The sequence below is a fragment of the Leguminivora glycinivorella genome, chromosome 8 (genome assembly GCF_023078275.1).
Source record: "Leguminivora glycinivorella isolate SPB_JAAS2020 chromosome 8, LegGlyc_1.1, whole genome shotgun sequence".
NCBI lineage: Eukaryota > Metazoa > Arthropoda > Insecta > Lepidoptera > Tortricidae > Leguminivora > Leguminivora glycinivorella.
Window position 1 is genome coordinate 8,507,482 of NC_062978.1, and position 27,527 is coordinate 8,535,008.

A 27,527-nucleotide genomic window follows, 5' to 3' on the forward strand; every position below is an offset into this window, starting at 1 on the left:
TTTTAGGCCATCTAGCGCCCTTGTATCACACTAAGTTCTCAGAGAACGCAATACTTCACTAAGTTTATTGTTGGATTATGGGAATGTTTAGTTAGTTATTATTTTTAGGCCATCTAGCGCCCTTGGTGAATACTATGTTGTATCATGTGTTTGTTATTTTTAGAAAGCTAAGCTGACGTCGTACAGCAGCTGTGATAAGTTCTTTAGTGCCATCTCTTAGTGTGCCAGGATACCTCTGAGATAGGTACCTGGACAGGCTCGGTCAGCCGGTAAAGCAGTTCTGCCTTGGCATTTTCAAAACAGAAGAATAAAAAACAGAAAACGGTTAGACAGATGGTTTTGCTGAAAATCGGTGGGCCGATCCGGTCGGCCACTAAATTGTTATTTTCTGTAATACGGTGTGATGTTATTAAGTTTCTAACGTTTGGTTTATAGTTCTTGTTGTTTCTTATTGTGCGAACAAAGTAAACATAAGGATTTGTTGAAAAGCTGTGTTTGATTAACTAGTTAACTGCCCGAGAATAACCCGCCCGTACGAAGATGAATAACGAATCTAATGGACCCTCCCCGGTCCAGTTTCCGACATACATATTACCAAACTAAACACCTATTATAATATCATTAGATTACCTATCACATTAGTCTGTGCGGAAAATGTAGTAGGTAGGTAGGTATAGTATCCAACACATTCTTCGATTCTGCTCTTTCTGAACAGACTTAAAGAATAAGTTACTAAGTGTGAGTGAGTAAGTAACTGGCGGTGAAATATGCAGTGGTTAATAATATTCAATCGACAATATTTTTAGAATGACTAAATTGCTAAATGACTGTTCTAATAGGTGTGCATAGGTAGATAATTATGGTTTTTTTTCCGCACCAGTTCGCAAAGTATATAGGTACCTGTACCTACATTACTTGTCATAACAAGATTTCAAAGAGCCGTGGATGCATAAACTCCTCCTACAAATAATGTAGACTTGAAGATCTGAAGTACAAAACATCAATTTAATAGGTATCATGAAATTATATATCGTGAGAAAATCGGCCTAATCCAGGAATTAGTCCCAATTGGATGCGTAGTCGAATGGCATTTCTCCGACTCGAAACGAAAACGTAACGCCGTGAAAGGTAGTCTGACTCTGTCGCGCCAATACGCAAGAGCGATAGAGATAGACATCTACTAGCGTTTCGTTTCGTGAGCGTTTCGTGAGCGTTTGTGTCATTCGGCTACGCACCCTGGTTTGAGAGGTCCGATGGCAGTCGATTTAATCTAGGACCGGAGCCAGAACTTGCTCTAACCTGCCTACTCGTACCTACTATTGAACCTCCAAAATGCAGGGTTACCGTATAGGTAGGTACTTATTGTTGCTGTAAAACAAATCATGTTTCTAAACAATTTTTGAAATATTAAAGTGAGATGTTTCCCAATAGGGAACTTGACTGTAGTTAAAATAAAATATCTTATACCATTCACGAAATAAAGTACTTATCAGATATAGATAAGAAAAACATGGCCAGCACGGCAAGCATGGTCGCGCGATAGACGATAAAATATCAGGCCGTCCCTATCGCACTTACAAATAGTGCGATAGGGACGGCCTGCTATTTTATCGTCTATCGCGCGACCAATGCTTCCCGTGCAGAAATTATTTCAAATCCAATTTCTATTTAATAAGTCAGGTAGAAATACATAAAGTAACTGAGTTGACCGTGACGTCACTCAATTCGATTTCATACAAATTCCATATTAGCAAGTCGTTAAATTCGTTTTGACAGTTCTTAAAAAGAATCTGATTTGACTAGGAGGCAAGTAGCCTATTGTGTCCTAGTAGTCCCGCCGGCGGGCGTGATCGCGTGGAAGTCGTGAAATATAACTTTATTCACAATTAGCAAGCCAATGTCGACTGCCACAATCTCCAAAATCACTAGGTACCATAGCGTCGGATATGACTAACGCCTGACTTGCTTTTTGTCTTATTCGATTTACTTTTCTCAATTCAGTGCGAGTGATAACAGGACTTGTGAAGGTAAATATTATTACCAGTTCTTTTTGTTATAGTTTAGTAGGTATACGTAACAATTATTTGAACATAAATATGTTTTTGTTGTCTACATAACATGTTTAGATTTTCATGTATTTGGATGATTATTGCTAAATTACGCATGAACATGTTCATGACAATAACATGCTTAGTATGTTTGCTCTTCAAGTGAATCATTTAAGAGGGTGAATAGGAAGCGGCTAATTAGTGGACGACTGTTTTTACTTTTATAATGGTATGGTTTAAGTAATTATTACTACATTGAATTAAAAATAGCATTGTAAATGCACATTTTTAAGATACGTGGATGAGAAATTACTAATATAATAAAATGGTATGTATAAAGTAGTCTATCTAACCTATAATAGTGTAAGTTTTCGTTGTACTTAAGTATTAGTGCGTTTTCACATTATCCGATCCGATATCGGATGTAGGAAGGATTTCAAAGGCAAAAGTCCCACATCCGATATCGGATAATGTGAAAACGCACTCAGAATGACAAAAAGTGTCGACACATGAATAGGTATTTAATTGGATACATATTAGGTAAAACTGTCAGGTTCGAAAAAAATATATAATACATAAATAAATACCTACATTTTCGAATAAGACGAATGCTGAAACTTAAAAGTCCTTGCACAGCTACCAACTAAATACAGGTTACTTTCATAATTACCTTAAGACTGTACCTAGACGAAAAATACCTAATACGTAAACCTGATGTTAGTTTTACGTCAGATCCATCATCCGATTCGATTTATTTCCGTCATTCTGCGGATCTAGTGCGTAAATTACCATAGTTCTAGGGCTATTACGGACCTTATTTTCACGGGTTCGGATCGTATTCGGATCGGACGAAGTGCAAAACCCCTCTTAGTGTACATACCTACCCTAACTATTGACAAAATACAGCATGTTTATCTGAATATTCTGAATGTCTATTGCATTAACATATATAAAACAAGGTTTACACTTCGAACAGTCGCAAATTGACTCGGATCACGACAGGCCAGGTGCTAAACATGTCTTATGTATGAACTACTTCACATGCCTTTTAATTGCGTGTGTAGTATGTCAGTGCATGAACAGGAGCGTGTGTTTCTGATTATTGCTTCAGCATTGGCTATTTTACTTATTTAATACAATCACTGAAATCTCCATTCGAACCGGAAATAAACGATTAGATCCATATAGATCGTTCTCCATCGAAATTCTAAGAATCTAAGAAATTGACTATTAGAATACAAATATAATCATATGAATAATATCTTAATTTTTACTTTGAGTAAAACACACAATTGTTGCCTTAGCTAATATTTGTATAGACATTCTTGCCTAAAATATAAACGGGTGCTGAACGTGAAGAATAGAATCTCATTTGCGCCTTATTAGTCCCGACAACCCCAAAAAGCTAAAGCCAATAAATTAATATCAAAATATATTTGTATGTTAGAACCATTCTAAATATTTCATGACAGTCTTTTGTTTACGTAAATCAAGGAGTTTGAAGTGCAACGGCGCTGCAGGGCATCAGGTGCGATACACTCACGCAAATATTTTATGAAAATACCGAGAACCTCGCACGCTAGGGATGCGCCACACTGTCGACTTGAGCCCGATGGCAAACATAAAGACTTCGGCACTCGGAGATATATATCATGACGTCTTAGTGTTATCCGATCGGGATAAAGCCGCGATAAACTGATGAAAATCATATCTGTACACTGTTTACAAACATTGGATAAATCTAACAGATAAATCTAATGGTGAAAATTTTGTAACAGGTGGTCGTCCATCTTAGCAGCCCTTTTCATTGTTTATAATAATGTAAAAACCGTGAAAGCGTGTTCGCGTTATAGACATTAGCGCTATCAGTTATGAACGACAGCTGGCCATTTCTCAAAATTTTGGCACCCCCACCAGGCAATACGTTTATGTCAAAACTTTTTTTAGTATACAATATCTTCATAAAAAAATCATCAATACATATTAAAAGACACTTTTTACATAAAGGCCTGATGCTGTGAAATCGATTTATCTTATATTTATTAAATAAATAATAATTGTAACTAAGTTTTGTCGTTCACCTTCCGTGTCCCAAGTCCCAACGTTACTTATGTTTCAAGTGATTAAAAGTACACAAATAATTAACTTTACTTACCTTTCCTACTGTATTTTATTTGAATATATCCTTATAACGAAAGTGACACAAGATTTTTTTTTTTACTAAATTATATTGAAGTAGGTGAATGATGTCTGTACCAGGTGAATGACCACCAAACTACAGGTGATCGACTACGGACGCAGGTTAGCGATGCTTGTCGTTAACCTGTCAAGTTTGTCATACTAATTTGTACTAATTTGTCGTTAACCTGTTACTGTTGTCGATAACCTGTGTATATTTTATCCTTCACCTGATCATAATGTCGTTCACCTGAATTTGAATCGACCATAACTTCTAAAATAATTAATTCATACCGGTGCCTTTGACAGTTTTGAAATGTTTGAGACGCATTAAAACGATCCCTAGGAAAAAAAATTAAAAATGCGACATTTTTTCGAAGCAAGTGCCGAAGTCAAAAATAAAAACTAGTTTCGCGGCCGCGCACCTGTCGGTGCCAAAAAATTGAGAAATGACCAGCTATTAAAATAAGTAAGATATGTCGTCTCAATACTCTCAATATAAATATAAAATAGATTATAATAAAATATTAACTACATAATATTTAAGTAGTATTTTAGTGAACTTGTCAAGATTAAGAATTTTTATTATTTGGATGCAAATCCTTTTAGTCATAAAAAGTAGACATTTCCAAGAAATACGGGTCCCTAAAAATAGTTTACAGTAGGAAACAGCAATAATAAATTTAAATAATAACTGTCTTAACATTTACATCGTCCATTTATTTGTTTTCAGTAACACTAGACATTTCCGAAGACGAACGACAATTTCCATAATTTTTCAATATTTTGTCCCATTAGCCGGATGGCGTGGATACGTAGACAATTAGTTACTCATGGCGGTGAAATTGAATGCAAACAGTAATGTTCTAATCTCGGAACTGAGCAGAGCCTCACGCTACTGTGTCTCGAACTTTGTTTCTTTTAAAACGGTACGGTCAACCAATTCGAATCCTGGACCATCTCTAGAATCCTGTCTTAATGACGTCGTGCTTTATTTGCCATAGAAATCTCTTTGACGTCTATTGTGAAAAGGTTCTAGAGTGGTGCAGGTTAGGTTAGCCAGCCAGCTGCATGACGGCTGGCATGACCACTCCGCGTCACGTCTCATAAAACCCCTTTTTTGACTATTCTAAAATTAAAAATAAATTGGACATTCTATCATGTCTGTCAAAATGGGGAGGATTAAGTTAGAAGTGAGAAAAAATATATTGGACGATTGGTGCAAAAATAAAGGGTTAACTATAAGAAAGCTTGCTAAAAAGTACAATGTGAGCCCTGCAGGTGTATATAAATTAATAAATAAGTTTGGCACTACAGTAACTTTAGAAGATCTGCCAAAGTCTGGTCGAAAACCAGGCCCTTCAGACCCGGAGTTACAGAGAAAAGTGGTTCAAATGTTCAATAGAAAACCAACTATGTCTGTTCGGGATGCTGCTCGTAAGGCAAAAACATCCATAGGAATGATCCAGAGAATTAAAAAAAGGTGCAACCTGAAAACTTACAAAAAACAAAAACAGCCCAAACGTGACGAAAAACAGACAGTTGCCGTTCGAAAACGCACCAGAAAACTATATGACCAAGTTCTGACTAAAAAAGTGCAGTGTATCGTAATGGACGACGAAACCTATTGTAAATTTGATTACAAAACTCTACCTGGCCCACAATTTTTAACAGTCTCGGCAAATAAAAAGGTTTCTCAAAAAGATAAGTCGATCAGTGTGGAAAAATTTGGAAAGAAAATATTAATTTGGCAGGCGATTTGTCAGTGCGGGCTGAAATCTAAAGCTTATTTCGCGACGGGAACTATAAATACCCAAGTTTACCGTGAGGAATGCCTACAAAAAAGGTTATTGCCTTTTATCAAGAAGCATCGAATGCCTGCATTATTTTGGCCAGACTTGGCCGCCTGTCATTACTCGAAAGTGACCAGAGAGTGGTATAAGGCCAATAAGGTAGATATTGTAGAGAAAGACATGAACCCGCCTAATTGTCCAGAAGTCCGCCCTATCGAGAGGTATTGGGCCCTTATGAAAAGGCATCTTCAAAAAAATGCCAAGGCTGCAACATCCCTTGCTGACTTTAAAAAAAAGTGGAATAAGTCTTCTGAAAACGTGACCTACATTGACAAGCCACGAACCGGCCTCCACCGAAGTCATGAGCCTGTGAGTATCTATATTATAATAGTAGTCTATTAGATACTGTTACATACTCTGAGAAGATACCGTGCAAATTTTAAAGTTATTTATAGATTCCACGTAAGAAATACTTACTTACTATTACTGACGTTTCAATTGTTTTTTCGTCCCTTGAGCATTATCATCGTTATCATATTGACGAGTTAAAGCATCTTAACTGCGATGTATAAAATATAGGATTAATGACGTTGCTACACTTGCTACTTGCTCGAGTCGATACGATATCTCGGTAAACAAAATGGATTAAGTGTGTCAGTCTCTCTCTGGAGCCTGCTACGTTAGCCTGTAGCTCAAACTGATTTTTCTCGTAATAACACGTTTTCCTGCGTACACGTTAAAGTTAAAAGGGAAACATAATAGGAAAATAAAATAAAAAACCTTAGCTGGAGGCAATTTGGATGTGCCGTGTCAATTCAATTACGCTCAGCGCTACAGTATCTTGCTGAAGATTAGGGCAATCCGGGCAATGAGAAAATATTCCAGGAAAAAATCGAACCCATTTTTAATTGACAGGTTAGTACCATCTACAAATTAAATTCGATGTGTTTTGTCCTACTTTAGCTCAAATTTAAAATACATAAAATATTACCTACTCGGTAAATGTGTGCCTACTCAGATAAAACGTCTGAGAGTCAATGCCGTATACATTTTAGAATATTTATTTATATTTGTATATTATAATTTTAATGTTTATACTTTATTTTAACATCGTTAATATCTACAAATTTAGTATATGTCATGTAACCATAATTTTAACATCTCATGCTACCTTTCATATTATAAAAATCGTATTATTAAGGTTTACAAATTTTATTGATTTATTTAAAATTCATGTTAGAATCAAAAGTTTTTTTTTTAATTATACATTTAGATTATACTTATAGATGAAATATAATGTATAAATTATAAATTTGTTACAGAATTCATCCATCCCATTTATTTGTTAGGTTTACAACCGCACAACAGTTTTTTTTTAATTAATATAATATCGTCTTCGGTTACCGCGATAGTTACTCATGAAATAAAACTATGGAAACGGATTAAATCGCGTATAATGAATTTAAAATACATCCCGACGTTTCGAACTCTTTACAGCGTTCAAGAAATATCCAAACGTTGAGATCAAGAAATATCCAAACTTTAATAGAGAGGATGGCTTTACTTTACCACCGGCTTGGGATCCAGTAGTACATCTGATAATGGAACAAGCACGACGAAGGCTGTGAGGCATTTGTGTTGTATGGTGTTGGACATTTGCAGTTTGTTTCTTTGTCAATTTTGTGTAGATTAATTGGTTAATTATTTTTTAACAGAGTAATGGTAAATTTTTTTGAATATTGTATAACTAGCTTTATTAATAGTGTGTGAACCTGCCTTAGAAATCTATATTATTTGTGGTCATGGTTCGTTAATATTTCTTGTAAGTGGGTAGCTTTTGCACTTTTTAATTTTTCCTCAGTCACCCGTTGACCACGAACGCTGTAAAGAGTTCGAAACGTCGGGATGTATTTTAAATTCATTATACGCGATTTAATCCGTTTCCATAGTTTTATTTCATAATATAATATCCTTACTATAAATAAAATTGTTTATAAAATAAAACAATTTACATATTTATTAACCATAGCTATTGAACTACGTTCTTAATGCAGGTTGTTGTAATAATTTAAGAAAGTATTTTTCAAAATTCACCTCTTAAGGGGGTGAAATGGGGGTTCAAAGTTTGAAATTTTGGTACGCGGGCAAAGCCTCGGGGAAATGCTAGTATATATGTACATCAAATCATGTAAAAAAAATCATAATATAAAGAGGAAAATGGGGCTTACGTTTGCATGGAGATACTGGCACTTTCAACCACATGGACTTGCTAGTCCATCTTCATCTCATTAGGTTAAAATGTAGTTTATAAATTTTTTAAGAGAACTTTTTTCTGTTAAGATTTTCAAATTGTTTAAATTTCAATGTTTAATCCACTTATTCTTGTTTACATTACTTACCTACTAGTTTTGAGGAAGAGCGGTACCCTTTACCACAGGTAATTGTTTACTTAAAAAGGAGTATCCACAAATAAAATTATGTAAGTAATTCTTAAATTGAATAAGAATATTTTTTTAAACTGGCGCCCGTTTCCTCTTAAAGTACTACAATACTCGTATGTAATGATGGTGTGTTTAGATGAGTCCAGGCAGGCGCGGACCCCTGGCCGAGCCAGGCGACCGGCCCAGCGTCACCGTTACCGACATGGACACTGTGCAGGAGGAGAACGACAACGACAGGTAAAATATTAACCCCCTTATTCATAAACGTACTCTAAAGTTATCAAGCCGATAAAGTTCGTTTGTCGCTTTCCGACGTATTGGTGTGACAGAAAAGGCCACCGAAAACGCTGTCAGCGATGTAGTGACGTCATCGAATTCAAACCTTACTGCATGTCAAAACAATCACGGACATCAACTTTATGCTTTCATACTTAAAAAGTCAGAAAATGTTGTTTTCGAATAGAATGACCTGATGCATAGATAATCTATAGATTAACATGACTGTGTTGTTTTCGCCTGATTACGTAAAAGTATACTTTAAAAATATTTTCTCAAACATGCAATGAAATATTGTCTTTACGTTCCTTAAAATGGGCTGGGAAGTATCGCTTTTTGGGCGCAACAACTCGAGAGGACTGTAAAGGGATTTCATATAATTTTTTAGGCCTAGGCCTGCAAAGTAACTTTTTTTTATAAAATATTGTCCTTTAGAGCATTTTTTTTATTTCATTGTATGTTTGAGAAAAGCACTATACATTCCTCGGCGTGAAAACGGATTCCCGGCCTCGTATCCCTATCCGGGTATATACCCACTTGGCCGGAAATCCTCATTTTCCCGGCCTCTGATGTAATGTACTATTTTTGCTGTTTTTAAGTCATAATAAAATATGTTAATATTTTATTCCGGTTGATCGGACAGTACTTAATCAAATAAGACAGACTTTAAAAAAGGGTCAAGTAGCCTATTGACATAATTATCTACTTAGAATGTAACTATAAATTGTGAGACATTCATGCATGTTATTAGCTAAATTTGGACTCGAAATAAAAGGCTTATTTTATTTTATTTTATATATTAATATAACTTAGATAAAAATTAATACCAAGTAGAACATGCGGCCTCGTCAACACGAGGAAGCTGGTGGTACTCGTAATTTCCCGCAAATAAGTATACGGTGTGCGGAATACTGGATAAGATACGTCGACTTTTCTAATATCCGACCATTCTCAAAAAAAAAATGGCGGTTTAATTACCGCAATTTATATATATGAAGAAAGTTATGGCAATTATCTATACTTTGCAATTGCAGACATTCTCAGAAAACGACCCTTTAATAGTCATCTTTCATTTCCTTTCAATATAATTTATTTCAAAACACTGAAGGCGGTTTAAATTGGTTTTTTTACTATAAGTATAAAATAAATTACTAAGAAACTTCTTTTATGATTATATTTTCAATTTAATGAATATAAATGAATAAACCAAAAGCATTCATTGACATACGACTATGAATAAAGGCAGTGTCCATTGTTAGATCCCGGATAATGCATTCTTTTTATTTCAAAACGTGGAAATGAAACGTCGCGGTGGGAGACAGCGGGCTATGGCGATCGCGCCGCTGGTGTCATAAATACGCCCGAGATATCAAACCATTTAATTAAAGTTTCTTTTTAAATTGCACCTCTTTGTACTAATCGTGCACTTTTATCTCTTAAGCTTCACAGGTAACTCTTAACTTATGAAAGGCTAGCTTTTGCCCACGGCGTCGCTCGAGTTAAATTCGAAAATTGCGAAATGCTTCATACAAGCTTCCACCTTCCACCACCAACTTTAGGGAAGTAGGGATTAAAAAGGACAAAAAGTAGCCTATGTCACTCTCCACCCCTTCAACCAGCTCTACTAAAATAAAAATCGCCTGAATTCGACTCAACACTCCGTTTTGCCGTGAAAGGCGGACAAACAAACAGGCACATACACGTTCCCATTTATATATTAAACATAAGTATGAAAGTATGGATATCTATCATTTGAAAGCTAACGCAAACATACCGCATATTTTATATAGAGCATAAAATAGGTTCAAATACTTATATTATGATTTGATATTCAAAGTAGAGTGTGGAGAGGCGAGGATAGAAAGCTCAGAAAGACATTTCCGGCGGACAGATGCATATTTTGAAGATTTTGTGCTCAAAGTTATTCTGCTGAAGTACGGCCATGCTTCAGCATATAGTTCTTTAAATATTAAATTTATAGGATTTTCTGATATAACTTCCTACCTCATGCGTCATGCATTTAGTAGCTTTTTATTAAAAACATATATATAGATAACATTTACCTATAGCTTTATTTATTAAGTCAAATAGTATGATGATACTCGTATATAAGAAGGTTTTTCTTTTTTACTGTGGAACGTTTACGTTTACGTTTTTACGTACGGTAAAGAGCTAGTTACAATTCATAAATTTTAAATGCAGATGCCACTTACAATTTCTAACTATTTGTTTTTGTATTGTAACTGTTATTAGTGTTATTACATAAAAAGTTAAAATAGCCACTTGTTTGTGCTGAAATTCTATTTAAAATATGTAAATAACAATTTAAACACACACTTAAAGTAGGGTTATTACTATAGATTAGATTAGATTAGATTTCTTTATTTCATGATAAAAATTACACTATAAATTTGCTACATGTCAAAATTATGTTTATCTTCTCATCATGATCGTCAAAAATTACATAATAAATTCCAAATAAAAATGTATTGTGTCTATTGTTGTGTATCCGGGGTGTAGCCTCTAAATACTCTAAATATAAGATACACTTGAAAGCAGGGACCGGAAAACGCTTAGTTTCAAGAAATAAGCCTTTCTATATTAAGGAAACCCTATTACATGAGATTGTTAAACCCTATTAATGGATAACCTGCCATTGCGTTTTAGACTTAAAGCCTAATCTCCTAAACCTAATCATATTGCTAAACATACATTTAATATTAGATTGGCTTTAGGTGGTGTTTTCTTGGGCCATCATTCTAAATAGGATATTCAGTAGGTATTAAAATTTAAAATTTAAATTTAAATTTAGAAGATATTTATTTGTAACACGTTACCCGCTAGTGCAACTAAACTAAACATTGTAAACGTGATGTTAGTGAACATTATTTAAACTAAATTTTGATCAAACTGCCTTGAGAAATGAGAGTTTAAAAAACCCAGCTGGGTCCATATTAATAAAACTAATATTCATTCGCGATAACGCGTTTTAACTAGAAAAATAATCACGTAAACCCCGTTTGCACGGGTTTTAAGGTAAAAGGAATTTACTAACTTATAAAAATATTTTTTTTATATTGACTTATTTTGTGTACGTATTTCAATTTCGTCTAGCATCGCGCCAAACTTGAAAAATATTTATGACATTTGATAGAGCGCTTTGTTGGGCGCGTCGCGCTGTCTGCGCCTTACCACTCTATTCGCACAATCGCAGTCTGCGATTTCGGCTCTATTATTAAATACCTACAATGCAAACAAAACTAAGGCGTAACAATGAATACTAACTTATTTATCCATTTTATATGAACATCTTTATTTTCAAACTATGTGATTACCACCGTCAATTTTCATTTACTAGCTTATTATAGTTTTATTTCAGCAGTAACTATCGCGGTAACCGAAGACAATATTTTATTCACAGCTCAAGTGTTTATTTTCTTATTTAGTTAGTTATACCTATTATTTAGTTAGTTATACCTATGTGAAAATATGTAAATAGTGGATAAAATGCGTTTTTACCCGCTGGTATTAAAGGACAAAACACGTGTTTGAGTAAATTTGAGTTAAAAATATTACGCAATCAATCACGCAATAGTAGTAGTCAATGTTTTTAATGACATTTACTATGTTCTACTGTCGAGGTTTAACTAATTAGCATAAACTAGAACAAAGGATTATTTAACTTAAGTAAATCTACAACTATCGTCGTTAGACTCAATATATTTACGTAAGTATACTTATTGAAGAATGCCGTAAAAAATTGAATTTTGAAGAAATGGACTGTACGGAAGCTTGTTCCGGTAGCGATACGATGATGTTTCAAAATAAAATCTAAATATAAATGTATTCTGGTAGTTGACTTACCCGTTGGTTTTTTGTTTTGGTCTTTGTAAATAGGTATTTATTATTATTTTTTGAGCGGCGGGCGTTACAATGGCTTCGCAGAATTACGAATATAATTAACAATTTATATTATTGTTGTACCGACAATAGTATACTGCGTTGAATTATTTTAAAGTGAAGTCAATTGTCACTCTCTGAATATGTCAATGTCCTGTCTCGATGGCCAGCTATAAATTATATGTAAAAAGTTTCATTACAAATTATAATGTAAAAGGTTCGTGCCCAAACGGAATTTGATACACATTTTAGTTAACTTTGTTTTAAGTAGTTACTTAAGATGTCGTTTTTCCGATTTTTTTTTAATAACGATTATATTGCGCAGCGACGAGTCCTCATACTCGGACATCCAGCGGCTGCGCGAGCGCACGCACGCCATGCTGAACCCGGCGTCGGAGCCGCTGGTGCAGGCGCACTCGCAGCCCAACAGCCGCCGCGTGTCCAGCGACATCGACGCCAAGCTCGCCGCCAACCTCAACACCAGGTGACTGTATACTATGTCACAGACCCGTCTTCATACTCTGAGCATGCTCCACTCGGCACTGTTGGTGCAGAGTCACAGCCCAACAGCCGCCGTGACTTTACATTGTTTTACTTTTGTAAGCTGCGCCAGACAAACACAAACGTCTTGCTCACTCTCTGCAACGCTCTCTCAACAAGGGAATGCCTTTCATTAACATCAACATGTATATTATGTATGTGAAGATAAATCAACGTACATTACGAGTAATATAGCAATTACTTCAAATTTTTTCCTAGTTTTACGATAGAGTATTTTAAAATTGAATAGTAAGACCCTTCCTTGTTGTGAAACTAACCAAATTACAACCAACACATCACATATCCATAAAATACGCTGCATCAACAGCGTTACAAACTTGTGTTCTTCCTGAACCTGAAACACACAATTTTCTGAAACAAACGAAAAATGTTTCAACTTATAAAACAATACTAGCTAAATGACATGTTTACGTAAACTATTTAACAAATGATTTGTTTTAGAAACAAATGGGCAATCCCAACCTTTGCAAAGGATCATAAAAGTCATAACATAAACTGCTTAAGCGTATTTTTAAGAATGGTTTTGTTTGTAAGAAAGGTACACAGCATTTTTAAACTAATGAACGTATCTTATGCAATGTATGTATAACATGAATTCTTGCAGCATTGCTGCCTTCGGTGAGACTTGGACATACAGCTTCCTGATCTTTACCACCAAGGCCTTAGTATGCGAATTTTTTCACGATTGGACCCCTGGCAACATCGACATCTTCTACCTCAAGAGCATCGAGACACCGCTAGAGCATCGATCCAGGGGCTACGAATTCAATGATTTTCAAGACCCAAGGCTAATAATTTCCACTTTTGATTGCAGGCAGTTGCAGACGTTTCTGCTCGTTAAAAAATTAAAATGTATTGTTTGTAGGCGACCGTCGGCGATCATCGCGGCGTTCCGGCGTCCGTCGCAGGCGCTGGCGCTGTGCGCGGCCACGCAGCGCCGCTTCTTGTCTGAGCTGACGCCGCAGTCGCGCGCCTCCATGGCCTCCACGCACGAGCATCCACCTTCAGCCGCAGAGATCATGGGACAGTAAGTATAACAAGGGATCGACGGACCCTTGTTTACTTTGTTGGCGGCTATCGCAGGCACTGGGGCTGTGCGCGACCACACGGCTTGGCCTACACGCTCCAGCCAACACCTTCAACCGCAGAGATCTTGGGACAGTAAACATCCCCATACTTACACTTAAAGTAGATATTCGGATTTTAAATATTGGCACACTTAGATACCTATCGACAAACCGATACTACACGCACAGATCAAGACAGTCAATCAAAAATAGCTCTACATTGCTCGCCCTACATTGCTCATCAAAAATATATAGTGTCAATTATCAGGTATCGGCGTAGCTGTTCATCATGCATAGTATCTAGACCATCGGTTGGTTCGGCCTGAGAACAAAATATATTCAGCATTCAGGATTTTAACGTTAAAGAAGTGGCCGAGAAATAGCTTCTTGTCGACGTCCTTGAATCGCTGAAAGAAAGTCAAAATTTTAATCATGCACTGTGCTGGAAAGTAAGTTATTCCTGACGATAATGCTCAGTAAAATATATTCCAAAAAACTAACCTAAGAACTGGAGCAAACGGTAATTAAAGTGCGATCATAAATTAAGACACGTGTGGTGTTTGCACGTGACACGCGCCCTCGTCACCCGCCAGGCGCTCCGCGACCGCAGCAACATTCTAGGGCTGACGACTCGAGGTCCGAGAATAAGTTTCATTTTCAACACGAATTTACGAGCCTCTACGCTTAAAGTATGGACTGGAAAGCCAAATTTCGCCAGTTAAAATTGAATAAAAACTATTCAGTAGAGTTTTTCAGCTGCTGAAAAAGTTTTACCTTGTATATTTTAAAATTCCCATGCACGGGAGGTATTACGCGATTATTGGCAGGGTGCAAAGCGGGTGGAGGGGGTAGCTAAAACGATCACAGCGCTCACTACGGCCAAAATTGACACCTTAGTCGCTGACTTGCGCTGTCAAATCCATATTGCAGTAAACATTTTCATGTCGTTTTTGAGATAAATTTAATACGGGCCCAGTAAAATTTGTTATGGCGAATTCTAATAACTCCAAGAAAAGTAGCGACTAAATTCTAGCTATTTCCAAGACCGTGGTGGAAACGAAACCACCGTTTAAGTGAATAGTTGCCGTAAGAAGAAAAGTGTCGTCCAATCTCTGAAGTTTTACTTAAAGTGCGTAATCATTTGATACAAGTATTGAATTGAATTTACGGTGAATTTATAGTGCAAATTTTATTGGAGGTAGAAAAGCCGACGTGGAAGCCAATCCCAGTTATGTTCGAAAATCATTTTATTTGTTTCCTCATCTGTGCTCCTGTTTACAAATCGAAACAGATTGACGAAAATGCGTAAATATCGAGGTTTCAATGGGAAGAAGGAGCACCAGAACAATAGAAACAGAAGCAGTCCATCCACTGAAGGCTTATCACATTTTAAATAAAATTCCTGAGAACTTATTTCATCGCATTCATGATTGTATTTGATGTGACATCTGGTAAACCTCCAATATTTTCAAGTAAATGAAACAAGTTTTTGTAATGTATATTATAATTAATAGTTATTTGTTATACAAGGGGGCAAAGTTGTATTTTAACGCCGAGTGTGGAATTAAAAAACGAGCAAGTGAAAGGATTCTATAGTTGAACCACGAGCGAAGCGAGTGGTTCGAGAATAGAATCCTGAACTTGCGAGTTTTTTAACACACGAGAAGTAAAATACATTTGCACCCGAGTGTAACACAAAACTTTTCCCCTCACTGTAGCGAGGAAACTACAACGCAAAAAAATGCGTTTATCACTGCTTCCAGTAGTTCCACAGGTGGTAAATCATCTTTATTACTAGATTCACCTACTTTTATCAATTTTAAAGCAGTTATTTTGACTTTATTCAAGGCTAAATTACTTTACCCACTAGTGGATAAAATGCGTTTTTACCCGCTGGTATTAAACGACAAAACACATGTTTCCGAGCTAGTGAGGGGAAAACGTTATTATAGCTAGTTTGTTTTTATTTTACAATAAACTCTGATATACGCGATGGATCCGTTTCCATAGTTGTATTTCATAAGTACTTATATTATAGTTTACCTATGCATGAGTGCAGGGTGTTGGCTGTACATACAGTAGAGAGTGGGTGTGCAAAAGAGCTCAACAGCCAAGAGCTCCTTGTGCTACTGCGCCTACTGCCCACGAAATAGTGAATCATTAAAATATTCATTGCTGTCATTTTTTTTAATAAATACTCATTATTTGCGTCCAAACAGGTGAAGTGGGTGCATCGTCATTTACGTACCTATTGTATATTATATAAAAGTTTTAATAATACATTGTGCAACAAGGGGAGGAAGTTGAACATTACTAACGAGAGTAAGTTAAATCGCGACGGCTTGCCGGAGCGATTTAAAGACTCGAGTTAGTAATATTCATACTCCCCGAGTTACACACAATGTTTTTCATCACACTCGCAATGTAAAAAATGTGTAAATAGATATAAAAAAGTTAAGTACGGTACAAAAATTTCATTATTCCCTTGGGAGAATGATTTTTCTATAACTCACGCTCCGCCTGCGTGCAATAGTACATTTAAAGTGCGGGTGTGATGAAAAAATATTTTACTACTTAAACAGAATTTATCGGTATGTTTTTATAGTGGTATAGAAAACAATACCCACACAACACAAGTAGAGCATGTCGCCGATACTATTCCTCCGACAGGCTCGGCATCCACGACGCGTCAACACCATTCAAAAGCGCCCTTTATGTATTAATAGACAGCTCCACAAAGCCGCGGGAACTTTCCGACTATCGAACGTTGTAAAATATATGAAATGATATACAGAGCACGATTCAGATAGAACTTGTAACGGTTTTGAACTGGTTTTGACCTAGATGATTGTTTTACTGCCCGATTCGAACATGAATAACGTCATAAATTGGATGTAAATATGACATGGATCGGATATGTCTGGGAAAAATTACATTCCTGTTTATCAATTACTGTTTATGGAAACGTCTGACACTAAGATATCTAATCTACGTCTTTTTTTATACTACGTCGGTGGCAAACAAGCACGGTCCGCCTGATGGAAAGCGGTCACCGTAACCTATGGACGCCTGCAACTCAAGAGAGCGCGCGTGAACATGCGCGTTGCCAACCCATTAGAAACTTGTACACTCCTTTTTGCTAACACCGTAGTGTCAGCCCATTTTCTCACATATATTGATTCGAATGGGATACAATGTTGCCACTTTTTAATTTCGACTCTTTTTGGTCAGACTGTACCTATAACAGTATAACATTTCTAGAGCTAAAAGTTGATGTATATTGAAGCTCAAATTGATCATTTATTCGTAGGCTACGAAGTGTATAACAGACGCACGATTTTTTAATTATTTCGGATGCATAAAAATAAGGCCAAAACCATTACACGTAAAATCGGAATCCAGCGTAATAGTTAGTCACGTCACAAAAATAATGTCACAACAATACAATTACTCCAACACATACCACTATTTTGTTTTACCCCTAAGCGCAGTGGCCTATAAAATGCGTGCGGGAGAGCGTTAGAAACATTACACGCTTAATTAAGCGTAAAACAGAACCAAACACAATATGATAATGATGTTACAAAAACTGAGATGAATTAGAATATGTATTCACGAAAAACTGAAACTAAACAGGGTAGTCATACTAATGTATGATAGCTAGTAGAATGAGATAAATGCACTTATCTGGTTTTCAGCGAGGCTCTGAGTAAAGCCCTGTCCGCACTTTACGCGAAATTACTGGTGGTGCTGGGTCTCGCGTTCCCGGTCACTGAGGTCATCGCCAACGGAGTTCCTGACGCATATTATCAGGTATAAGTCAAACCACCTGCATAAATAAAATGTTAAAAAAAAACGTTGCTGAAACAAACACTTAGGTAATTTAGATCCATTCACCATGACGCGTGAATTTTCCAGACACGGGGTCTTTGAGAATGACACGATTAATAGCTACCTATTTGTATGTAAATACTTTATACCACATAAATAATTTTTTTTTACAGGGTTTCTATTTATATCTGTATCTAGTCTCAGTTATTTTCGTCATATTTCAATACGCGAACCTGATGCGTCAGAAGGCAGTTAATACAATTATTCATGACTATGGTAAGTATGCTTAGAATTAGTGAGTATAATATATTTTGAGTTCTTTGCTGTTATTTAGGAGAAAAGAAAACGCTTTAGTAATTATCCGCTTTGGTTAAACAAAATGCGACATTAAAATCACATCTTGTTTGCATAATGACGGCCGCAATGAATATTACCTTCTTTAGTTTGCATTCTACTAGCGTTCTCGGCGTTTCTATTCGCATAAATGTTTCACAAAAACTCGCTACACATGTTCTTTAATGACTCTATCTATGGATCTAATTAGCTTATATATTTTCAGAGGAAACGGAGGAGAAAGATAAAAATTTAAAGCCGGGGACAAGCGAAAAACCCAAGCATAAGGAAACTATATCGCGCTACGGCAGTTTCTACTTGAGGCTTGGAGCCATTGGTAATTAAAATTAATTATCCATTTCAGTAAGACCGAATTCTGATTTTGTTGACCTTGTCTTATTTTATTTTTTTTTATTTGTATTGAAATTTGAAAAGAAGTTTAAATACTCATATAATATATTCCACAGCATTCGGCATCGGTTCCATGGTGTACAGCGGTCTAGAGTTCGGAGAGTATTTTGAAATGACCGACGATTGCCGAACTGTGCTGTCTGTCTTCACACCGGCTCTCCGCATGGCACTAACCCTGCTGCAAATGCAGTTCATCTTTCTCACAAGTAAAGAGATCGAATCGGGGTCTCACAAAATGATCCAACGGTTTGGGTTCATGCACATGATAGCTACGAACCTGTGCGAGTGGTTGTACGTACTGGTGGAGGAGACGAAGCATGAGATACACCACCTGGAGCACGCGATGGTGGCCCGAGGGAACGGGACCCACAGCAACGGCACTTTGGAGATACCCTGTCGAAGAGCTAACATTATGGGCGCGCTGCTACAAAATGCGTCGCCGTTCTTGTTTCCTTGCACGATCGAGTATTCGTTGATCGTAGCTGTAATTTTATATGAAATGTGGAAGGAGGTAAATGCATTTGCTAGTTTTATGACATTTTCCTATCACGGTGTAGTACAAATCCATACAAATATACTTCAAGTATAATATCTATATCTAACTCGATTTCCAAGGACTTTCAGATATTTTATTTAAATCAGTTTTATTTGATTTCAGGTCAAATGCACCCCTGAAGATTTCGAGAAGAAATTTCATATTAATCCAAGAAATAAATCAAGAGACAATTCTGTCACTCCTGAGAAAATTTTGCAGCAATTTGGTAAAATTTACAAACAACCAATTTTTTTAAAAATAAAACTATGGAGATGAATAATATCACGTATGTATAAGCAGGTAATGAGTAATACACACATCCTCATCACATCCTGACGTTTCGAGGTCAGTCGTTGACTAAAGGAAAATAACAGTGTTCAAAAATACCCACACATTTTTTTTACTAGGTATTATAAAGTAAATATACCTACGCGATGTCATCTGTGTGCATAGTTTAATATAAATACCTTATATAAAAAAAAAAATATATATATATATATATATATATATATTTGCGGCGCTTGCCATCGAAACGCTGGGCCCGTGGTCGACCGACACTAAACATTTTATAAAAGAAGTGTCGGTCAGACTAATAGGTGTCTCGGGGGACTACAGGGCAGGGTCTTTCTTTGCCCAAAAATTAAGTCTAGCGGTGCAAAGGGGCAACGCCGCCAGCATCCTGGGTTCACTTCCAGAGGTCGGTTCTCTAGGTGAGATTTTTTATATTTAGTTATAGCGTCATTTTTTTTTTGTGTATATTCATATGTATTGTTTAATTTGATTGTAAAACTTATATATATATATCGCCAAATTAATAGCTAAGTTTATTTTGACGTCTTTGCCTAATATTAAAATTAATAAATATTAATAAGTACCTAACAATAAATATTTTTTCAGCTGGTATGTTGGGCGTGGGCTCCCCGTACGGCAGCCGTGCCGCTCTGCACCATTTCTCCGTGGACTGCTCCCACGCACATCGCGGGCTCTTCTCCGGGATTCTGGTGATCGTGGTCACCATCATATCCCTCATCATGTTCTTCGTGCTTAGTACTAACCCGGCTACGATCAACGTAATCATCACAAAGTCACTATTAGTATCTACGCTATTCTTAACTGGAATAAATTTCATATACAAAGGATAACCCTCCTCTGCTCCCTCAGAGCTGAAATATTGTAGAACCAGCCTGTCCCAGTTCTGCTTACCGGACGGATGCCTACACCGTTCGGCCCTCCTGACACAGTGTCAAGGCAACTTGGCAATAGTCTAACCCTCTTATTCATAAACGTTCACTAAAGTTAACATGCCGATTAATAGTACATTACTACAGAGGCCGGGACAAAGGGGGTTGCCGGCCGAAGACATATAGACGGCCGAGCGAAGCGAGGCCGGATAGGTCTGAAGCGGGCAACCCCATTTCCCGCCGAGGTATTTATGTATAGTGCTTTTCTCAAACATGGTATGAAATAAATAAAGTCTACTGAAAATAGTAACTTTGGATGGCTGTATCTCCTAAACGGTGCGTCGTAGCGCAAAAATAATCGAATTTTCGTTCTCCTTTGTGACCCCGTATCTTCTTCTTCTTCTTTGTCGTATCCTCATGACTGAGGGACGTGACGAATGTGGATGCTCTTCACCAGTTGTCTCCACGCCACTCGATCCTGGGCCCGGTGCATGCTAGCCTGCAAAGTGGTCTTTGTCACAGACGTTATTCTGTCTGCCCAACGCGTGCCCATGCTTCCACTTCTTCGCTTCCTTGCCATGCGTCCCGTGATTGTGAGCTTCTCTAGACTATCTGGTGCGGTCCTGCTCAGATGGCCGAAGAAACCCAGCACACGTTGGTTGCAAATAGTGGAGAGTCGCGTTTTGATGCCGAGTTCCTCAAGAATAGAGACGTTTGTACGGCGTTCAGTCCATGAGATCCGGAGCATTCTTCGCCAGCACCACATCTCGAACGCATCTATTCTGCGGCGGGTTGTTACTTTAATGGTCCAGGTTTCGGACGCGTATAAAAAGATCGAGAAAACTAGGGTCCGCATAAGTCTGATCTTTGTTTTGCGGTTGATGCTTCTATTCTCCCATATCTTCTCGAGTCGTTTTACCGCAGCTTTGCCCATCTGTGCTCTTCTGACCACCTCTTGGTCGCATTCACCATCATCGCTTATTTGGGATCCCAAGTAAACAAACCTGTGTACCACTTCCAGATCTTGCAACTCGTTGGTCCTTTGCGTTTTGCCGGGGCGGTCGACAAACATCAACTTCGTTTTACTTCTGTTTATCTCAAGTCCATACTCCTTACTGACCAGCTCAATCCTCCTCAGCAGGACTGCAAGTTCTTTTTCAGAGGCACCTATTATGGTCGTGTCATCAGCAAAACGAAGGTTATTGATTTTATGCCCACCAATCTGGATGCCACCTTCCCAGCCCTCCAAAACTCTTCTCATTATATGTTCACCGATGAGATTGAACAGCTGCGGCGACAAGATGCAGCCTTGCCGCACTCCTCGTTCAGCTTTGAAGGGTTGTGACACAGTGTCCTCTATTCGCACTCTAGACACGCTACTTAAGTACAAGTTTTGCACAAGAAAGATTAGGTGTTGCGGTATCCCCATTTCGCCCATTACGCCGAGCATTTTACTCCAGTTGATGCAATCGAAAGCCTTTGCGTAGTCAATAAAGCACATAGCCATATAGACGTCGTGCCCTCTGCATTTCTCTATTAACTGCCTCACATTGAGTATTTGCTCGCGAGTACCTCGACCTCTCACAAATCCCGCCTGTTCTCGTGGTATTTGTTTGGCAATGTAGTTATCTAGTCGCTTGTTCAGGATTCGTAAGAAGACTTTACTAGCATGGGATATGAGCGATATGGTGTGGTAGTTTTCGCATTTGCGAGTAGAACTCTTCTTGTGCAGGGGCACTACTGTGGATTCGGTCCAGTCTTCCGGCCATACACCTGTTCTCCAGACCTTTTCACAGATTTTGTGCATAAATTTGCGCCCCTCGACTCCCATACTTTTTAGCATCTGTGCAGTTATGCCATCACTACCGCAAGCATTGAGCTTCAGCGTCTGAATAGCTGATTCCACTTCACTCAGAAGAATGTCAGGTTCCCTATCTACGTAATCCAATGGATCAGTATCTCCATTCCTGGTATCACTATAAAGCTGCTGACAGTATTGCCTCCATCTTTCTAGGACTGCACTTTTGTCCATTAATGTTGCACCATTCTCGTCTTCAATCGTCCATTGCTTAGGTTTGAATTCGCTTGCGAGTAATTTAACCTTTTGAAACAAGTCGCGCGTGTGTGCTGTCTGTGAAGCCTTTTCTAGGTCGGTGCATATTCTATTGATGTAGTCATTCCTGTCTATCCTACAAAGCCTCTGGATCTCTCTATGGAGTTCTGAGTATCTGGATCTATCCTGATCGGAGTTCAAGCCATTTACTTTGCAAACTTTCCTTTCCTTGATTTTATTCCAGGTTTCAGCGCTCATCCAGTCGGCTTTAGGTCGTGCAGTTTTGTGTGTAGCTTCTGCTTGCTTAGCTGCTTCAAGGGCAGTGGTTTTGAAGGAACACCAAGTTGACCCGGCGGACTCGAAAGGGTCACAATTTGTCTCCTGGAGCTTTAGTTGGAGTTTGTCGTGGAAGTCTATTTGCGCATGAGTGTTAAGCCGGACCGGTTTATTCAGGTTTGCTCGTTTCGTATTCTTCAAGCGAATCCTGAGTTTTGCTGTAAGGAGCTGGTGGTCGCTACCGCAATCTGCACCTGGTCGGGTCTTAGAAGCAAATATAGCTGATCTCCAACGGTGACACATTAAGATAAAGTCAATTTGGTTCCGGTGCTTTCCGTTAGGCGATGTCCACGTGTAGAGGCGTCTAGGATGCTGTTGAAACCAAGTATTCATGACCGCTAGTTGATTTTCCGCGCAAAATTCCAACAGCATTTCACCTCTTTCATTCCGAGTGCCTAGTCCATACTTACCAACTATGCCTCTAATATGATCATCTTTAGTTGTAGTCCCGATCTTAGCATTAAAATCTCCAAGAATAATCAGCGGTTCCTTTTTTGGTATTGAGCGCAGGGTGGTTTCCAGAGTACCATAAAATTCCATGATGCGTTCTTCCGAGGATGATGATGTGGGAGCATATACAGTGATCATGTTCAGTGGGTATGGATGCGATTCAAATTTAAGCTTAAGTAGTCTGTCGCTGATGCAGTCATACCCGACTACTTTGTCTTTGAGAGGTTTTGAGACTATGACTGCCACACCACTAAAACTGTTATTAGGGTTACCTGAGACTATTGCAAGATTCCCCGAAGGCGTCGTATAATGGCCAGTCTCCTTTATGTGAGTCTCGCTTATAGTTAGAATGTCCAGTTTATACCTTTCCATCTCACTCTCCACTATTTCCATTGTTCCGGGTTTTGATAGCCCACGCACATTCCAGGTAGCAATCGTGAGCGCGTGGTGTTTTCTGATTTGTCTCTTCTTGCTGATAGCAGCAGTAGTCCATTGTCCGCAAGCGGCCTGCTGAGTCACCAGCCTGCAGCCGGTAACATATTTCACACCAGATGGCCCGGACCCATTCTGGCGCCGGGCGTCAGCCGGATCGCTCGACAAATCTTGACTGTTCGGAACCCACATCGTTTTCTTGGGATAATATAGCTGCGGTAGTATCCCCTTCCTTTCCGCACCAGACTTTTTGAGGTGATTTAGTCCTCACGGCCGCTGAAGCCGCCCACTGACACAGTGGTCGGGTTATTTTATCCGCCGCCCGATGCTCGGCGTTAGTACTCGTTTAGCACCACCCGGGAGGCACGTGCAGGGTTGTAGAAGGTATCTCCTGCGGACGCGAGTACCACCACCTCCGACCCCGTATACGCTTATAAAAATACAAAAAGTTAAAAAAAAACGAAAAAAAAAACGAAAAAATTTTTTTTGTATGAAAACGCACCCAAAATCAAATATTGTCTAGGGCCCGTACCAGTTGCAGTCGGCACGTCTATAAAGCCCCTTATAGTTTTTTTTTAATTGGCTAAATACCTGGATGTTATGTCACAATTATCTGTGTTTGGAAATTAAAAAAGAAGACTTTGCCGGCCTTGGCCTGCAAGGTTTGTATGAAATTCCATTATCTATCAATCATCCTAGCCGCACCTGCAACGTCATACTTCGCTGCCAATTATAAGGCACATAACATCAATATTTCATACCATGTTTGAGAAAAATCTTTTGTCTCTTTCTATCACTGCACCAATACGTCGGAAAGGGACAAACGAATTTTAACGGCTTGATAACATTAATGAACGTTTATCAATAAGGGGGTAAATTTCTAAGATTAGAGTTTTTCCTGGCTTTCAATACTTATATTCTTACCCCCTTATTCAAAAACGTTCACTAAACTTATCATGCCGATAAAGTTCGTTTGTCCCTCTCTATCACATCAATACGTTGGAAAGGGACAAACGAACGTTATCGGCTTGATAACTTTAGTATACGTTTATGAATAAGGGGGTTAGAATTTATATTCCCTTGAATGAATACGCCATTTCTTTTGGTTTATAATTCCGTTCGCGTCCACTCAATTGCTTCGTATTTTTCAATGGATTCTGGATTAAGTAAAACAAAGGTGACAATTGGTAATTAGAACGACTATAAGAAATTCAGTGGATACGCATTATGTCTATCTGAAATGCAATACGTAACGTATAAACACAAATCAACTTATTTTCGTATGAAATAATTTTATTCAAATCTGTTCTATTTTTCAGGATGCAATATTTCAAGTTAATATATGCGAGTTGATCCTGTATACTATAACTATAGTGGCGTGCCTTGCGGCAATAAAACAGATGAGAGTGCTTCCTTACAAACGAAAATCTCGAGGTACTGTATATAAACGCTTTTATTGTGTTTTAGCTAGAGCATTTTATAGCTACTGTTAATGCTTTATGGGTTATAGCGTTAATAGTTTTTGAACCTTTACCTATCGTATTTTTTTCGTGTTTGTAATCTGCACGCTATGAACCGAATAGTTAAGTTTAAATAGACGTATTTTCATATGTATAAAGTACATAGTAAATCATAGTAGTTAGACTATATCCCATAAATAGTATTTCGTACTCAGTAACAATAAGAATATGTTTTTTTTAAATTTTTAAACCGGAAAAGTTTATAAATTACATTTTAGTCTTATAACGTGATCAGGAATACGCTGTTAAAACTATTAGGTTTCCTCATGTGACATATACCATAAGTACCTCAATTAACAATCCATCCACTCTAGTTTTTATAAAATCAGACATTTTGTAACATACCCAGGTATTTATTTGTAGCCGTACTACAACTGGACACGTCGCTGCTGATCCTGGCACAGTCGGGCATGTTCGTGTACTGCATGTTCAGTCTGATCGGCTGCCACCACACGCTGGGTTCCGGCAACAGTGCCGGCCTCACGGGATTCTTCTCCGAGTTTCTATCGCTCAATCAGGTATATTATCAATGAAAGTTTCGTTTAAGTACATCTTCAAATTGTTCAGCCTCATCAACTGCCACCACAAGCTCAGAACCGGTAACAACGCAGGCCTCACGAGGTCATTCTAGCGTTCCATCATTTTATTTCAACCAGGCCAAGTTTAGAGCAGACATATTTAGGCAGATACATTTTGTGAAATTACAAACTAACAAGCAGCTATTAAACAATAAATAAATTAATGATTCCAGACTATACTGCAGTCGCTCTTCATAATCGACGCATGGTGGAGGCGAAGTACTACATCGGAGCAGCGGCGGGACAAGCCGGGGCGCCAGCTGGTCACCTTCCTGCTGGTGGCCAACATGGCCATGTGGGCCATCAACACGCTCGAAAAGGTACTACATACTATTATAGACTACACTGCAGTCGCTCTTCATAATTGACGCACAGTGGAGGCGTAGCAGCACGTCGGAGCAGCGGCGGAACAAGCCGGGGCGCCAGCTGGTCACCTTCCTGCTGATGGCCAACATGGCCATGTGGGCCAGCAACACGCTCAAAAAGGTATTCTATTACAGACTATCAATACAGTCGCTCATCGTAGTCGACGCTTGTTGAAGGTACTTACATACAGTTCTATAGCAGGGAATCGTCATATAATATTTGGAATTTTCGAGCCTTACCAAACTATCACCATGACAAGATGGCCAAGTATAGTTTAGGCATCCGTCCGGTAAAAGACGATGGTTTGAATTCAACTTTGAACACTGGAAGGCCTTGGTAATTGTATCTTTGTATATGACATTGATATCAGTGTATAGTTTAAAACACATATAGTATTTAAATTGTAAAACTTGATTACAATTCTCTTAAACGGATTACTTACTTTTAAATTCTACACTGTCATCAGATATCAACCTATAAAATACTTAATATGTACAAACTTTTTTTGCTTATAGAATCGTGCTGAATTCCGACCAGCTCATTTGGATTTCTACGGTCCATGGGCCTGGACCATCATCACGCACGTCTCCATGCCGCTGGCGATCTTCTACCGGTTCCATTCGACAATATGCCTCTTCGAAATCTGGAAAAATTGCTTTAAGAATAAGCCCCTATATCTTAATGTGTAGTAAAATTGTAATCGACAGTACAGCGAATTTATTCTTAAAGGGGTGTGCAATTTTACAACTGGGTGTGCCAGTGTACCTATTGAAAATAATGATCTTACAACATTATTTTATTTATTAATCAATTAATAATAAGAAAATGGGTTGAGTACCAACCTACCTGCCTATACACGGTGTAACATGAGAAGCCCGAAAAGTTTTAACCAGGCATTTTTGACTTGAAATGTGACTAGGGTCACACCGTTAAAATCATTCGGTTTTCTTATGTTACACCGTGTATAAAGCATAACTATTTATTAATAGTGACAAAGGTGGCAAGTAATATATACTTCAGATACTACGTTGACTTCGAATAAATGTCACAAAAAACAGGATATTGTTACGTACAAAATAAAACACACTTAAAACATTACCAATGTTATCATTTAATTCACATCTATGTTATTTTTCAACCTAAGTGCATTCAAGCACTCATATCTTCATTTGAATACCTCAGAGGTCGTTTTGTCTCACTTGGTGAGCCAATCGTTATTTTGATCACTGGTTTACAA

The 27,527-nt window shown here is 37.9% G+C and overlaps 1 protein-coding gene across 3 annotated transcripts; it reads left to right on the forward strand.

The window, feature by feature from the left end:
- The first annotated feature begins 1,922 nt into the window (after positions 1 to 1,922).
- LOC125228906 (proton channel OtopLc-like) lies at positions 1,923 to 27,402 on the forward strand. Of its 3 annotated transcripts, XM_048133616.1 has the most exons (15): positions 5,131 to 5,333; positions 6,344 to 6,388; positions 8,597 to 8,697; positions 12,962 to 13,120; positions 14,063 to 14,224; positions 17,963 to 18,077; positions 18,269 to 18,371; positions 18,655 to 18,765; positions 18,896 to 19,350; positions 19,498 to 19,600; positions 20,272 to 20,444; positions 25,146 to 25,260; positions 25,710 to 25,864; positions 26,098 to 26,244; positions 26,806 to 27,402. In XM_048133616.1, the coding sequence occupies exons 1-15, from the start codon at positions 5,298 to 5,300 to the stop codon at positions 26,977 to 26,979; spliced, it is 2,154 nt and encodes a 717-aa protein (XP_047989573.1). In that variant the 5' UTR covers positions 5,131 to 5,297; the 3' UTR covers positions 26,980 to 27,402. The 3 variants fall into 3 exon arrangements, with proteins under 3 accessions (XP_047989574.1, XP_047989573.1, XP_047989575.1); XM_048133617.1 differs by lacking the exons at positions 5,131 to 5,333; positions 6,344 to 6,388 and adding an exon at positions 1,923 to 2,027; XM_048133618.1 differs by lacking the exons at positions 5,131 to 5,333; positions 6,344 to 6,388 and adding an exon at positions 6,681 to 6,934.
- The last annotated feature ends 125 nt before the right edge of the window (positions 27,403 to 27,527 follow it).